At 40.9% G+C, this 16,154-nt stretch overlaps 1 protein-coding gene across 1 annotated transcript in view; it reads right to left on the bottom strand.

Annotated features, from left to right (window-relative positions):
• Positions 1–443: 443 nt before the first annotated feature.
• The window catches only part of LOC146862311 (N-heparan sulfate sulfotransferase 4), a 1,181,511-nt gene continuing 1,165,800 nt past the window's right edge, over positions 444–16,154 (bottom strand). Inside the window, exons 14-15 of the mRNA XM_085643256.1 lie at positions 13,983–14,469; positions 444–746 (exon numbers count right to left, since the gene is read on the bottom strand). Coding sequence (XP_085499382.1) covers positions 14,350–14,469 — 120 coding nt within the window. The 3' untranslated portion in view covers positions 444–746; positions 13,983–14,349. The remainder of the gene's footprint in view (positions 747–13,982; positions 14,470–16,154) is intronic.

The following is a 16,154-nucleotide window of genomic DNA, read 5'->3' as shown; positions in this document are numbered from 1 at the left end:
TGGGAATTCACAAACTCACACCCTCCTCCCAATCACGGGATAACATTTTCTCTCCGGGACACCTCCTACCGACTTTTAAGAATTACAAATATCATTTTACAGTCCTAAAAAATAAACTATTTGTGCATGTAAATTAGACTTACATACGCGAATAGCTTTTTTGAATAAACATCATCATGTTTTTCACCTAGAAGCACCAGTTAAAACAGAGATAAATACATATATTTCGAAACTCATGAAATCCCAATAAATATGGCCCCATATATGTTCGCCCTACATCTGTGTAGCAATGGCCTCCATGGAAATGTTGAAATTGTGCAGAAGTTGGCAAAATAAAATGCAATCGAGTTAAAAACAAAAACAGAAAGGATGTTTTATTTTTAGAAGGGTGGTAACAAATTACATTGTATATCTCATATATTTTATTTTGAGCTGTGCCGGAAATACTGATCTATTTAATTTACTCTAAAAAATATACAATATATCAAAATATCTGTGCCCAGACAAGTAACATTTGCACCTCCAGAGTTAAATATATTTATCACGTCCCTTTGTCAATTGCTTTTGGAGTCACTATCACACAGGACCTTTTTCTAGTGTGCAGTTTCAGAAATGGTGTTCATTTTGAAGATAAAAAATATATTTGCTGTCTTTTTTTTGGTAACAGTTCTGGCGAAGAAGTCAAGCAGTTGCTTTGATGCCATTAGACGGGGAGTCCGGGTTTTACATTTCGCATACAGTGCACACTGAAAGAGAAAAAAACAAACGTAAATGAGAGTGAAAAACCATCATACACAAGTTAGTTAACCAACCATCTTTGATATGCGCAAACCACCTTAGATTAACGCATTGGTCAGATAGAATAAAAAGAATATTTTTTTACATGAATGATCCGCAGTTACTAACTTAAATCGCTTCATGCTGGGCAATTTTCCACTGATTCCAGTCAAATGCTCACCAGTTTTAAATCAACATTTTCAACGCACAACTATTACAAAATGTAGGGTCACATGCATCAACGAGAAAACTGTTCGCAAACGGGCAGATTAGCAGAATCTGCCCCTTTGCGACCGGTATTTTTGCATTTGGGATGCATCATCCCAAATGCAAAAATCGCAATTTAAGGAATCTTTAAATAGCGATTCCTTAAATTGCGATTGCATTTAAGGAATCCCAAATTGAGATTCCTTAAATGTAATGCATTAAAGTTAAAAAATTAGCGATTTCGCTAATAGGGGGAGCAAATTACCATGAAGTTGAACTTCATGGTAATTTGCAAAAACTTTGAAAAATGCACTTTTGTGCATTTTTCAAAGTTTCATGTTGCGCACACACATGCCCTAAGAGCATGTGTGTGTGCAACATATGTGCACAGATCAATTTCAGGGGTGCAATAGGGTGTCATGTTGACACCCTTGCACCCTTGAAATTGCATGAGCAATTTGCGAGTACATACTGGTACTCGCAATTTGCTCATGCAATCTCCAATTCATTCCTATGGGCCTGGAGGCCCATAGGAATGAATGGGACGGCATTCCTTAATTGCGACTCGCAATTTGCGAGTCGCAATTAAGGAATTTGTAGGAATCGCTATTTTCATAGCGATTCCTACATGCATAGGCTTTTGCAATTCCTTAATTGCGATTCCTTAAAAATCGCAATTAAGGAATCACAAAAGTCTTTGTTGATGCATGTGCCAGGTAATTTTTTGCTATTGTGTGTGAACTGTGGTATTTGTGCTGGTCGTTGGTGCAGATAATGCTGTAAAATTGACCGACACTGTTGAAAAATAGGCCACTGCAATTCAGTTAGCCGGGCCCAGGAGAGTGTTAGATTCAGTGGCAAAGGCTGAAAATTCGTTTGTTACGCAAAACAACTGCCCTCGCGTTTATGTTGAAGGCACAACTGTCTATTGAAATACTGTGGCCATAGGCTGGGCCTGTGAGTTACAGTTTTTTTTAAATTGTGCACCCAGTGTACTCGATTTGATGTAAAATAAAGGGCGCTGTTTATTAAAAGCATGATTTTATTGTGGAGTTAGTCTACGTATTGCAATACGGACAAGGGAGTCTAGGAGGGAGAGAAACACAGAACGGGTCATGTCCTACTCTTTCAAAAACTCTTAATACATTAGGTGAAGCAGGGTCGCCCCACTCGTCAGAGTTAGTCACAGGAAAATAAAATGATTTTTTTATTTTTTATTTGGAGAAGTAAGCACTGTAATCACAAAACAGTCGTATCAACATGTAATACATATACAGCAGAGAGAGAAAAGAAAAAAAAAAGAAAAGAAAACCAATGGGAGAGGGGGTACCATTATACATTAAACAAATGAATAAACAAGTAAAATATAAAAGTAAACGAAAATATATCTTCTTCCTTGCTTAATCTATCAAGGGTCCCCAAATTCGATAGAACTTCTTCCCAGATCGAATGCCTCTGCTCTTAGCGATAGCCATCTCTCTCTCTAGAATCTCCCTTAGCGTTGCCCACCATTCAAAAGCTCTAGGTGGAGTTTTAGATATCCCGGCACGGGCAACGCAAAGTCGTGCTGTTACTAACATAATTGATATTAGAGGTCTTAATCCTAGGGATACATCTGCCTTATAGCCAAGCATAATCTCTTTCTCTACTATATATAAATCAATTTTTAGACGGTCAGCCAGTAGCGGTCCGTGGAGGGAGTTCGGTGGGGCAGTGAGGCGGGGCGGGGGAGGGGCAGGGTGGGGAAATGTAAACACCGGAATATGGATGAACGGAGGTAAGTACACATTTAAATAAATAAAACAAATTTTGTTGTGCGCGCTGCATATTTAAATCATAATCCATTCCTGTTTTCAGGTTTCTGACTTTTTTACCTGGTCCTTTGAAAAGTGAGTCCTTAATATTGAATGGACTCTGGCTACCTGTTAGATGTGTGGTTGGGGTGCAGAATGTGGGCTACTGCACCAACAATAGGCTCCCAATACTTGATAAGGGACTCTACCTCAGGTTGTCCATACCCTCTCACCTGATGAACATAAGAGCCAGATTCAAGTCTATATCCTTGCTACAGGTCCTCCACCACAAGCACCACACATACAGCCCTCAGAAGCCCTTATGCCTGTCTTATCTTCGCCCTGGGCACATCTTTGATACCAGCCCTAGTTGAACGGACAGATGTCAGGTCTCCTAATTTAAAACAACAATAGTAATGACATACCCACACTATGCATGTGCTGTTTGGCAGCACAGCACTACACCCACACTTGTTCAGGAATTATTATTACTCACTTCCCTGTTGGAAGTGTGTAAAGATTTCATTTTCTGAGTGAATCCCCCATAGATACTGATTATTAGCCCAGCCACAGCTGACAGATTTCCTGCTTTTTTGATGTCTACAACTTGGCATAATTTGGCCACGCAGACTTTCAATCTTTCCATGTGAGTGGCAATTTGCACTGAAAATGAATGTTTTATTTTCTCACAAGTTAACATTGAACCATTTTCCAGGCACCCTTAAAACTAGGTGGATGTTGGTGATCCTCTTTTTCTCAGGACAACTAAAGGAGGCAAGAAAGCCCAGATTTTAACATGGAACTTCAAATGCAGAAAACCTTGCAAACTATGTGCATGAGAATAGAAAGAAGTAAAGTTCATGATGAGTAATTCATGACTGCAGTAACCCAATTCCGAATTTGGAGGAGAAACCAAATAAATAACCTCAACTCTATATTAAAATCTCTACATGGGTAAGGGAATTAAGTGTCTCGCAAGCTACTAACCTTAGTCTTGGAAAGTATCATCCTTAAATAACTGCATATTGTTTTATGCTCTATTAAATAGATTAGTATCTGTAACAAAGAGGGATAAGACCAGTACTTGAGATAGGGAGCAGATCACTTGGCGGGAAACCTTGCTGATCTAGTGGTACACACACAGTATAGGACAGAGAGTGACATGTATTTTTCAATATTGGAAAATTTGTTAGGATTCATTCTGGATGAGTTTAATTTGTTTTCTGAGTGGTGGCTCGGTTCTCCACTCTGGGATTTAAACTGCCATGATAAATTGGTACTGGCTTTTGAATACTCACTCTGTTTGGAGTACTCAAGTATGTGCTGATAACCCTTACATTTCCCTTTCCAGCACTCACTCTATTTGGATCATCAACATGCTTGCACTGAATATTCGCTGTCAGGCAGAGCCCACCTAGTACTTGAAACATTAGTACATTTGCACAGAGAACATTACTGGCATGATGATGTGCCCATTCCTCAAATGTGGGCAAAGCCAACACACCCTCTCTGCTTTTGTAAACCACATCTTCCTGTTGCATGATTCCTGTACCACGTTTATGAAACCAGTACTTGAACAGTGACAGAATTGTGCAACACTGCATTGCAAACTGCTCCTCTGAGCGATCTTGTTCTTCTCGCTGGATTTTTCTTAATGCTCAAGTATATAGTACTCCTTTCCAGCCTATATTCAGGGTTGAGGTCTACATTCTTCATCATAAATTTAAGTCCAACCTTAACAAGTCTGAAATATCTATCCAGCACCATGAGCCCAGTATTTACAACCCGGAAGATGTACCAGAATGGCTAATCCTTTCAAATGAACTAGAAGCCAGAAGCTATTTGTATACCATGGTGGATTTTTCCCTCTGCTACAGTTTAAATAAGTTTCCCTGAAATGTTACTTTTAGGTTTGGCACTCTCTGCAGGGTCATTCCCACACTTTTTGTCTTAACCTTCCTGTTTTGTTTTCTGAACCCATTCTTGTGGCTTTTAGGACTTTGTTCACTTTGCCACTGCTAACTAGTTCTAAAGAACTTGTGCTCTACCCTTTAAACACAGCAACATTGGTTTACATTCAATTGACACATTTAATTGACATGTAAGTCTCCAGTAAAGTGATACTACATGTACCCAGGGCCTGTAAATTAAATGCTACTAGCGGCCGTATAGCACTCACTTAAGAAGCCTTTTAAACATGCCTTAGGCCTACCATTACTGCCTGTGTGTGCAGTTTAAACTGTCGTTTTGCCTGGCAACATTAACCTTATGACAAACCTAAACCTTCCTTTTAATATAAATAAGTCACCCCTAGGGTAGGCCATAAACATCCCATAGAGCAGGTTGCAGTGTATTTAAAATTTGGATGATGTACTTTTAAATTGTACATGTCCTAGTAGTGAAAAGATTTCCTAATCATTTTTTTCAATATTGCAAGGCCTACCTCTCCCATAAAATAACATTGGATTATTATATTCCATTTATTAAGTGGTAACTTGGGATTGGGACCAGGTAGGAAAGTCATGTTTGGTGTCTGGGGAATTATAATTTAAAGACTCTCTTTACTGGTAAAGTTGGTTTTTGAGTCACAATTCTGAAAATGCCACTTTTGAAAAAGTTGCAATTTTCTTCTCCTACCCATTTAGAGCCTAAAGCTTGTTCCTTCTATTGGCAGGATGAGGGGGTGGAGCTGTCACCTACCACTTGCAGTTCAATGGGGCTGCCTCAGCACACACACAAAGGACTTCACATTAGCCTATTGTGCCCTCAGACAGACTAGGACCTGGACAGGGAGGCAGAGAATTCTAGACACCTCTGTAGGGGGAAACTCCAGAAGCTTCTCCCAATTCAAAATGTGGGCACCAGCATAAAAAGAGATCCTCAGAAGCACTCTTTAGCACACTTCTGACCTATGCATACTACACAAGAATACACTGCTGCACTGCTGCTTCAGAACCGCCCTGCTTGCTGAGAAGGAAGACCTGACCTGCTCCCTTCATCCCAGACAGAGTGACTCCAAGAGTAAGCTGACTGACCTCCTGTTCTGAGCTACCAGGACATAACAAGGTCCAGAGGCCAACCTGCATCTGCAACTGCAACTGCCTAGCCGACTTGCAATACTGGACCTGTCTGGACCTACATCTGGATCTGCCTGAGCTCTGCTGCCCTCTGCTGGAGTGAGTTCTTGATCCCCAAGCTGTGCCGCTTGAAAGCCTGGACTCTTGGTTCTTACCAGAGAAAACCCTGCCTGGCCTAACTGAAGTGGCCAGCAAATCCAGGGCACATTGACGTGAAGGCCCCTAAAGCCTCACCGGAAAGCTGCCAGAAGCATCAGAATTGATGCCAAGCAACGCAAAGCACCATAAAGCCTTGCACCCCGCTGCCAGACTCATTAGAACCACCACACAGTGATGCAAAGCCTCACAGCTTTACCGGAACCGACACTGGACGATGCATAGCCTTTCAAAGCAACATCTCACTACATATGAATCTCCCATAGGACAAGATAAATGTGCATCCCCATTAAAAAAAATAAGACAGAGTGCTGGACAAATATTGTTCAACTCATTCTATTCCAAAATTCTAACACTGGTGGTGCTCTCTCCCCAACTTAACTGACCCACCTGGTCCATTTTCAATTTCCACTCTGGTGCAGTGTTTGTAATCCTAGTAGTCCTATGGAAACAAGAGAATACCAGAATGGTAATACAAGCCTAGCCAGATTTGAATCAATGTTGACTATGAAGTGGTCATGTCATTCTATCATCCTGATGCTCTGACAGGTCCATCCATATTGTGCCTGCTGGCATAATCATCTCATGTGGCACAAAAGAGGCTTGATCTCATTCCCTGAAATTAGAACATTAAAGCACTGAACAACATGCCAGGACAAGCTTCCAACAAACAATGGCTCTTAAGTACACATGCCATATTCAAAGAGGCTACATTTGCTATCCATGGTCCGAAGAGTGGAGTTAAAGATACTCTGTATCTCTCATGCAAGTTTCTCAGGGAAAACTTTGGCATACCTCCGAAGTCCCTTCTCAAGATTCCAAAGGCTTTTGTGCCAGGGTCAGATTGACTTAGTCTCAGTCATAATGCTGATGGAGTGTGACTCCTTCTGCTGCTGGTCACATTACAGAACCAAAAAGCACAAAAGTGGAGGGTTGTGTTCACAGTGATTACATGTAAAGCAGCACAACAGTGCCTAGGTTTTCTACAACCAAGGAGATAAAGGAAGGTCTGCTTCACAATGTTTAAAAACATGAGGACAACCAAAAGGGGAGCAAATCTTAGGTATAGTTGGTCATTTCATGTCATCCATATGGCCTGGAATGATGGATGGCTTCTTTGAATAGGGAATGGCTCATGCAAGCGAAAGCTGCAGAGTTTTGAGATCACCAACACACCAATGTCACTCGAGTTTTGACTAAAAAATAGTTATTACATATTCATGTTGCTTTATCATTGTTTGGTCCGATGAGTTCTATCGAGAACTTTCATTTTTCAGGAGTGTTTCAATTTGAAGTTTTAGTGACTGATTTTAAGATCTACCTACATCTATGTTCAAAATGTAATATTGCTTATGAGGTAGTCCAAACACAGCACAAGCTCCTAAATGTGTGTACACTGTTTCATCATAGCCTGTTCAAGAAAAGGACGAAGAAGATATTAAACAATTTATATATTTACTGAGCCTCAGCTTATTTCCCGAGAGGCTCGCTTTAACCCCGAGGTTGGAGAAACAGACAGCTCAGAAAAAATGTAATTGTTTTCCCATCTCAGTCTCCTGACATCTGCTCTTCTGCCATGTTTTCTGACACAGGGGAAACAAACTCTCATTCAAGCTTCTATGAAAGTAGCAGCAAAACGGCGAATTTGCTAAAGGCAAATAGAACTGCAAAACAAACTACGAAATAATTCAGTGGTAAATGCTAAAAGTTGTTCGACAAGTGATGATAAGAAAGATACTTAGAATACAATGAATTAGTCGAGTTAGCAGAACCCAAAGGAATTCCTTTAATTCCTATAGGTATAGAGGTATCCATCATCAATAACTTCATAAAATAGGTAGGAATTACAAACATAATGAAGAAACCTATATAAACATAGGAGTGTAAGGTAGGAGGCAAAAGGAATAGATACAATAAGGATTCTAATCAAAAGACATCCTTTGGGTAGGGAAGAGAGGTCGTTGCAGTCTGAATACCATATTGATCAGTTTTCTTCTCTGTTTTGTAGCTACGTTTCCAAATCTGTGTTAAATAGTTAGACATTGTCTTGGACTGAGATATATTGCAGTCTTGAAAAGGTTAACACGCATTTGAAGCCATTAGGCTGTATTATTTATAGTTTTAAACATTATTGTGTTGATTATAATGTTTGGTGTCTAGTTTTACAATAAAGGCCCAGAATTACAAAGACTTTGTGATGGGTTTGCAATACTTTTTTAACATAAACCTATCGCAAGTGTTACGTTGGTGTTTACAGTCCAACGCAAATTGCGATTTGTCTTGGATTGTAACCAAAAGTAACCCAAAACCAAGCAATGTGCTGAGTTGCGTTAGTTTGAGTCAAGTGAGGTTTCATGGGTGGTGCATGGGCGTTCAAATGCAAGAACCCATGGGTTTTTAAGCCTATCCCAATACATGACTGTACCCAAATCCTGCTCCTTCTTAAGGGTAGGCATAAGGAGGAGAAATGGGTTTTTTTCTCCTTGTTTTTCCTTCTTTGCATATGTGCTGCATTCTACAACTCACATACAAAGAGGGGAACGCCTTAAAGCATAGTTTTTGAGCAAGAAGAAACCCCCAGCTGTGCAAAAACGATGCTTACAACAACACAGACACTCTTGCACTATGCCATGTCAGCAGAAAGCGCACCAGTGCAGGGAGAGAGCAGAACAGCATCATATCTTAGTAGATATGGTGCTGCTCTGTTCTCTCCCATTCATACCATGCAGCGCAGTAACTTTACTTGATGCACTGCGTTGTGTGATTTCTTAGTAAATCTGGGCTATTTTGCAAGCGAAATGAATGGTATACATATTTAGGGACCACTAATCAGATGTTATTCTGATTTCTCAGTGCTGCTTTTTTTGGCTGCTTCTGCTCTGATTTAATATTTTCTTTAGAAATCGTAATATTTTCAAACCTATATTGGGTTGATGTAAACTTCCTGATTCATGCGCACATGCACAGTGTGCATGCCATAATCTGGCCCATGTAATACAGCTGGTGGTAATTCTGCTAGGAATTCTGCCAGGAATAATAATGACAGTAGTGAATATACCTCATTTGCTATGAATTGGCTGATTTAACCTTATCATCCCATGTCATGGTCTCTAGTTTTGCAGTAGAAAAATAAATTAGCTCAGTATGGTCGAAATGCATGTCTACTCTGTGGATCATGTCCTTTCTACTGAGTTGCTATATATTGATACATATACACTGTTCTGTTCTATTCTGTTCTATTATATTATGTTATGTGAACTTGTCAAGCCATGTCTCACCTAGGAGGGTATCCTAATGCTAGACCATGATGAGGGGACTGTGTCTGAGGTTTAGAAAACAGCCACATCATGAGATTCTTGGTGACCACAAGGACTCAGGAGGTGGCTCTGATGTACCGGGGTAGGTCATTCCAGACTTTTGGGAGAGGTAAGAGAAGGCTTGACCCCCAGCTCTGGCTCTGCAGATGTGGGGAATGTGTGAGAGCATGAGGTTGGCCAATCAGAGATTTCTGGAAGTACTGTGGAAGTTGATTTAGCAGCTCAGATAGGTAGTTACCAAATTGTGTAAGGCTTTGTATGTGGGTATGAGGAGCTTGAAGAATGTGCATCATTGGCTTGGGTGGCCAGGTAGGGTGTAGGCCCTACATCTGCTGACTAGCAAATAGAGTTCAATAGGGAGGTGTCCTTTACGAAGAGTACTGCTTTGTTTTGTCAGTCAGTGTTGACCTTCACATAGTTGATCCTCATCCAACTGGTGAAATGCAGGAGGTTAAGCTGGTTCGGGTGTTGTATGTTTCCTCAGGGAGGGAAAGAATGTGCCTGGTATCTTTGACGTAGAAAAAGACATTGACTCCGTGGGTTTGGAAGAGCCATGTAGACGTTGGACAGTGTGGAACTGAGAGATGGTCCTTGAGGCGCTCTGCAAATGAGATTAGAGAGACCATACAACAGGAGTGCACCCGTAAACCCAGTTGAGACCTGGGTAATGAACGTTTATAACAAGAACAATGTCTCAACAGGCAATATTCAAATAGGCTAATTAATAAGCATGCACATAGAGTTGCAAAAGGACGGACAAGGGATCAAAATACTTTATGTACAAGAGTATTCCGGAAATGTAAACAATTTGTGACCCAGAGAACAAGCGCCAAGGTTTGTGCTGGAGAGTCAACAGTGTTTCGACCCTTAGGAAATCAGGGTCATCTTCAGGACCAGGTTAGTTTTTTGTAGTTGCTGAATTAGTAAAGAACCAGGAAGGGTTGATCACTGGTCAAGCGTACAGATCAGTCGGTGCTATTGAACTGCCAGCTGGAGTTTCAATAGTGGAGCACTGTAAGAATTGTAGTTAGGCGCCTCAGGAATAGGCGTTAACACACAGGTTTGTGAGGGAGGAGAATCAACCGGAGTGATGCTGTAAATTTGTACGACCTGGAGCTGAACGAGGCCGTGGATACGGCCAAAAGGGCAAAGTAATGCCGGTGGTAAAATGGAGGAGTTTGGAACAGGAGTTTGGTCGTGGGGGGGCAGCAGTCAAAGAGAGCTACGGGCTGGAACCTCTCGGGGAAAGTAGCCACGATCGGCGTGCTGATACAACTGTTCTTCGATTTGATTTAAATACATAGTGCCTCTAGCATGCTCTTTAATCTTGGATCCTCCCTTGTCCGTCCTTTTGCTACTCTGTGCAAGCTTATTAATTAGCCTATTTGAATATTGCCTGTTGAGACATTGTTTTTGTTATAAACTGCAAATGAGATTGGCAACGGTTGAGGTGTATCCTCATGGAGTCATGTTGATCAGCTCTTTGCATCTGGTTAGAAAGGAGCAGATATAGCAATGAGTGGGTTCTTGTATGCCGACTTTGTGGAGGTATTGAATGAGGTTGGAGCAGGAAACAGTGTCGAAAGTGGTTGATAGTTCGAGTAGGATGAGGGCTGTGGTGCCTCCTTTGTCCTGGATCAGCCGTATGTGGTCTGTGGCTGCTGTGAAGGCGGTCTTAATACTGTGGTTGGGCCTGAAAAAGGATTAGGTGGAGATGAGGAGGTGGTTGTTGGTTAGGTGTTTGGCTACTTTTTTGATGATTAGTTCCTCCATGACTTTGGCAGGGCAGTTCACCAGCATCTTCAGATCTACTGGGAGTTTCTTCAGAAGCAGAATTATCATGGTGTGCTTTCATCCAGTAAGGTGTTGCTGTTGATGGAGTTGTTGAGATTTGGGTAAGGGTTGTGCTGATCGGATCCAATCCTTTGGAGAAGATGTAGTGTAGGTGTGGGTCTGATGGTATTCCTCAGTGGATGTAGGGAGTGGTTGTTGTAGTTTCTGCTGTGGTTAGCGTGGACCAGGGGTTCATGGGGTGGTCTGGAGGCTTGTCTCATTTGGCAGGAAGGCTGCGAGGGTGGATGGATCCAGCTGTAGGTTGACATTGCTGTAGATGTTACTGAGCTTGTTGCTGAAGTAGTGGGAGAGGTGGTTGCAGAGGTCTTGCGAAGGGATGATGATTGTGGAGCTGATGGTTGGTGAAGTGAGGCCCATCACAATGGGTAGATATTTTAGGCGTTCTTTGTGCTCATTGCAATGCTTTAGGTCAATGCTGACTGCTTGATGTATCTGATTTGCTGATAGAAGAATCTGAGGGCTGTGTGCCAACTTGCTTGATGTCCTGGTTAATGTAGTAGTCTTTAGTAGGACCAGGGTGTCGCCGCAGGACATGATGCAGGCTTCATAATGATGATGCGTTGTGCGAGGTCATTGTGGTGTTCTGATTGGTGTGATTGGAGTTCTGATGTCCATGTTTTTTGAGGGATCCTTTTCCAGTTATGTTAAATAATAAAATAAATAAATAAAACCGTATTTGTAAAGCACAAATTACTCACCCTTACGGGTCTCAAGGCGCTGGGGGCCGTCATGGAAATGAAGTAAGCTATTGCCCAGAGTCACATGGTGCTGAGCTGAGCTGCCACCGGAGCCGGGGATCGAACCGTGAACCCTGTGCTCCGAAGTCAGCTGCCCTGGCTGCTGCACCACACCTCTCCACTGTTAGCTGTTCTTGGAGGGCTCTGTTCTGTGCTGGTGGGAGATGAGCAGATCAAAGTGGACAAGGACATGGCTAGTCGGGCAGCTTGTCCACCGTGAAGTAGTTGAAGTTGACAAACATTGGGTCCAGGATGTCTCAATTGTGTGGATGGGGTCCATCACTAGTTGGATGAGCCAGGGATTGTTCACGTTCTTCAAGAGTTTGATTAGTGTTGGGGTGTTTGAGGTCCTCCAGGTGGCAGTAAAGGTCATCGAGGAGGATGAAGCGGCTGGAGTTGAGTGCCAGTGGGACAATGAAGACTGCAATGGAGTTGAGGAATTTGGATCGTGGTGCTGGAGGTCAGTAGATGAGAGTATATTCCATGGTGGAGTAGCTGGAGATGTGTAGTTTGAAGGCCAGTTGTTCCATTTTGTTTCTGATGTTTGAAAACATGGTAGAGTGGTGCCTGTTGTACCAGATGGCAACTGAATGGGCAAAATTAGTTGAATTGGAATTTCCCATTTGTCTTTAATCCCAACTTATGTGTGTTTATCTGTATGCGGATCTAATATAGTATTATAGTGTGGCATCTAATTGTGACTGTAGACAAATTATAGTATTGGTGTTGCAGCCTGTATGTCAAATGACAGGGTAAATATGCTTCAAAGTCTATATCCATCTATATTCTTTTTTCACCTCTGTCTACATATATATAATATAGTCATGACTTTAAAAACAGCCCTGGATACTCTGTGGAGTATAACTTTTTTCAGAAGGCAGAGGAGCAGAGAGGCTTGGTGCCAACATAAAATCTTACAACTAAACAAGAAACACAACTTTATAATTATCACCATAAAGTTTCTACTATAAAAAAATACCTATTAGCTTTCTGTGTTTATTACGGGATGGCCAGTGAGTCAGTGAGGCCATCGACGTTCATCACTCTCTCCATTGCCATCCATGATGTGCAGAGGAGCCCAGCCAACATACTGCACACAATTTCCAAGTTGATTGTTCTGCAATCAAAACCCACTAGAGGTACATTTATGCATGATGTGGTTTACTTACAGGTATACTCCTTGTGCAATCATAAGACAAAGTGAAATAACATATTTTCATCTATATGAATATGGCATGCCCATATGCTTACATCTATGTAATATTCAACATGTATTTGGCCATTCTCTGCCATGTTCTCTCTCTGATACATGACACAACCCCATGACGTTCTACTAACATTGATTGTCTGGTGTAGTAACAGTTTTAGTAGTTATAGATGTAGTAGTAGTAGTAGTAGTAGTGACAGCGTTAGTGTTAGCATTTGTAGCAGCTGTAATGTAGTAGTGGCAGTTGTAGCCACACAGCAATAAGAATTTCCTATACTAAGAGCCTCCCACTCTTTGCGTACTCTGGATGTATGACAGGTCTACAACTACATGCTAACACTGCATCTAGATGAGAGCAGCTGACATTGCTGATGATGCAGTAACATCAGAGATAGACCGTACCCTTTTTTTATTGAGTGGTAAACTACCACCTCAAATATTTTACCATTCCCTCAGCTTCCTTTGTTACCACCCTTTGCATAATCCAATCTTGTGTGTTGCTAATTTTTAACAGTGGCAGGAAGGAGTAGTGCTGCTGGTCCATTTGGATCTTGCCCGTTTCTGTCATGTCATGTGATATATTTGTTCTTAAAGTTAGAAAACCTATGTGGATATGCTTTTTCAAGGACTAATGATACCCAAACAGACACTATCCCAATTATATATAACGTAATCCGGTAAAATGGATAATTCTTTCAAGTGTGTGTCTGTTGTTAAGGTGGCTGTATTAAGTTGCTGTTACGGTGGGTACTGATGTTAGATGCAGTATATGATGTCTTCTATAACAACTTTATGAAAACAGTCACAGTTGTAGAGTAAGCTTGCATGTAGAATTCAGTGATAAGTTATTTACCAACCTGAGAAACCACAAGCATCTCTTTTTGGCCATAACTCTTGCTCTTGCAGACCATTGTGTTGTGTGTTGTTGAGACAGGAAATTACCAGCCATATGTGCAAATTCTGGAACATCCTCATTTATGCAGCAAATTGAAGAAGTTTGCAACCTTAGTCGACAAGAAGTCTGCCTGTGCTTCCCAGCTTCTTCTGGTGTCCTGTGGATTTCCCACTGTCAGCACGTGCATATACACCAGCTTTCCTTGATTTCCGGGAGTTTTTGCATGGTCTTCTACTGACATATACAGGTGTGCAGGGATTAAGGTGTGTAAATATTATACTGAGAAGGTGCATTAGCAGTGATGCAAGTTTTTCTCTTTGAATCCGGTGTTATCTCACTTTTTGGAGTTCTTGACGTAACCATGATGGTAAAGGCTGGCCTAGGCGATGCAGTAGTTTAGACAGTTGGACATTGTGATCACGGTAGTACCTTGAAAGGAATGATTTTGACTGGAACGAGAAAAAGACAGCAAACAATGTTAATATATACATTCTGGAAGATAATCAGGTCATATATAGGTTTACAAATAAAATGATATGGTAGAAGACAATTATAAATTCAAAGACAAGTCAGTGGAAAACATAAACAAATTCACTGGCCAAAATTTTATGTACATAATCATGAATAAACAATTTTTGGTGACAAAACATTTTCTATCACAATACGCTTCCTCAAATGCACATTGTTCTTCCTCAGGTACATAATGAATGATGGAATGTGATTTTTCTTTTGCAAAAATTAAACACATTTATTAACAAAGAGTGATCTACAAGGTTGAATAACATCTTCCTATTTTACTTATAATTTGTAGTTGGTAGCCACATTTTTTTCTCTTCCCACTGTAGTTGCTGTAATTTTCCAGAATCATTCTATTAGCTAGTGAATATGCATTTGTTTTGTATCAAATGACTGATAGTGAGGTTCTCACCGGGAGGAGGCGAGGATGCCATGAAGCACGACTTGTTCGAAGAGCCTTGTGTATCAGATATTCTGCCCAGTGTAGCAACTCAAGGGCGTAGCCTTGTATGAACAATTGTGAAAACATGGACACTTAGAGATTTTACCTTCTCCCTGCTTTTGTAGAAGAATGATTGGTTGCTGATTCTGGAAACGCTGAGATGTTGCAATTAAAGTTTTGTTGAATTATAATGACGTGTGTTTCTTCCACTTGGGTAGGATTCCACTGCTTACTTTCTTGTGCACTCTTTGTGCACTAGAGAGATGCTCACTGACTTCAAACTGAGAAAATATTTCTCACCTCTGCAAATCTATACAATTTGAGTGCAAAAGCATAATGTCTGAGCATTCATACTCTCTCCCCTTATCTATGTGTCTAACCAAATGTCTTTTTCGACCTATACTTCCTTAATTTTAATTAGGTTTTTTTCCTTTATGGAGCACACTTTCTGGATATCATGTATTCTTTGTGTAGTTTTGATACCTGTAATGCTCTTCCTTCTAAAATATCTGCGTTTAGACAATTTAAATTTGAAACATTTGTGATTAGATTTAAAAATCCTTATTGACAAATGACATTTAACTGACTAAAATGTTAATAAATCCATTTTAAACTCTCTTCAACTCTCTTTGTTGTTTTCTGTAGAGCCTAATGGCTTTACTGTTTATGGTAGTATGTGTAAATGCTGGCTGCTAATTACCACTTCACGTCAATGAACAAAGGTTCCTACGACTGGTGGCAGGGCCTTCTATGATGATTATACTCGTAGATTAAGATTTTAAGTTCCCCTCTCTGATATGAATATCCTCACACAATTTCTTCTTAATGCACTCATGCCACAAAGAGCACCACAGTTCATTGGCTGGGCTGCAGTCTAAATGCAATGTAGTGATACATGGAAAGGACTTTTACCCTTGCCCTATAGAGAAAACTATTTGTATATATTAATAATTCCCCCCTAAAGTGTGCCCCTTAAGCGCACGAGGTTAGGTGTTTAAGTAGTAAGTTAGTAATCATTTATTGATTATTAAAATATTTTCAATATTAATTGATATGCATATCAATCAATTAACCAATCAGGGATTTGTGGAGCACGCTACTCACCCGTGAGGGTCTCAAGGTGCTGGGGGGGAGGGGGGACCGTTCAGCTCCGTCTTACCCAAAGAGCCAGGTCTT

This window comes from Triturus cristatus, chromosome 2_2 (assembly GCF_964204655.1).
Source record: "Triturus cristatus chromosome 2_2, aTriCri1.1, whole genome shotgun sequence".
NCBI classification, from domain to species: domain Eukaryota; kingdom Metazoa; phylum Chordata; class Amphibia; order Caudata; family Salamandridae; genus Triturus; species Triturus cristatus.
The sequence above is the reverse complement of the archived record's forward strand: the minus strand, read 5'-3'. Positions and strand labels throughout refer to the sequence as shown.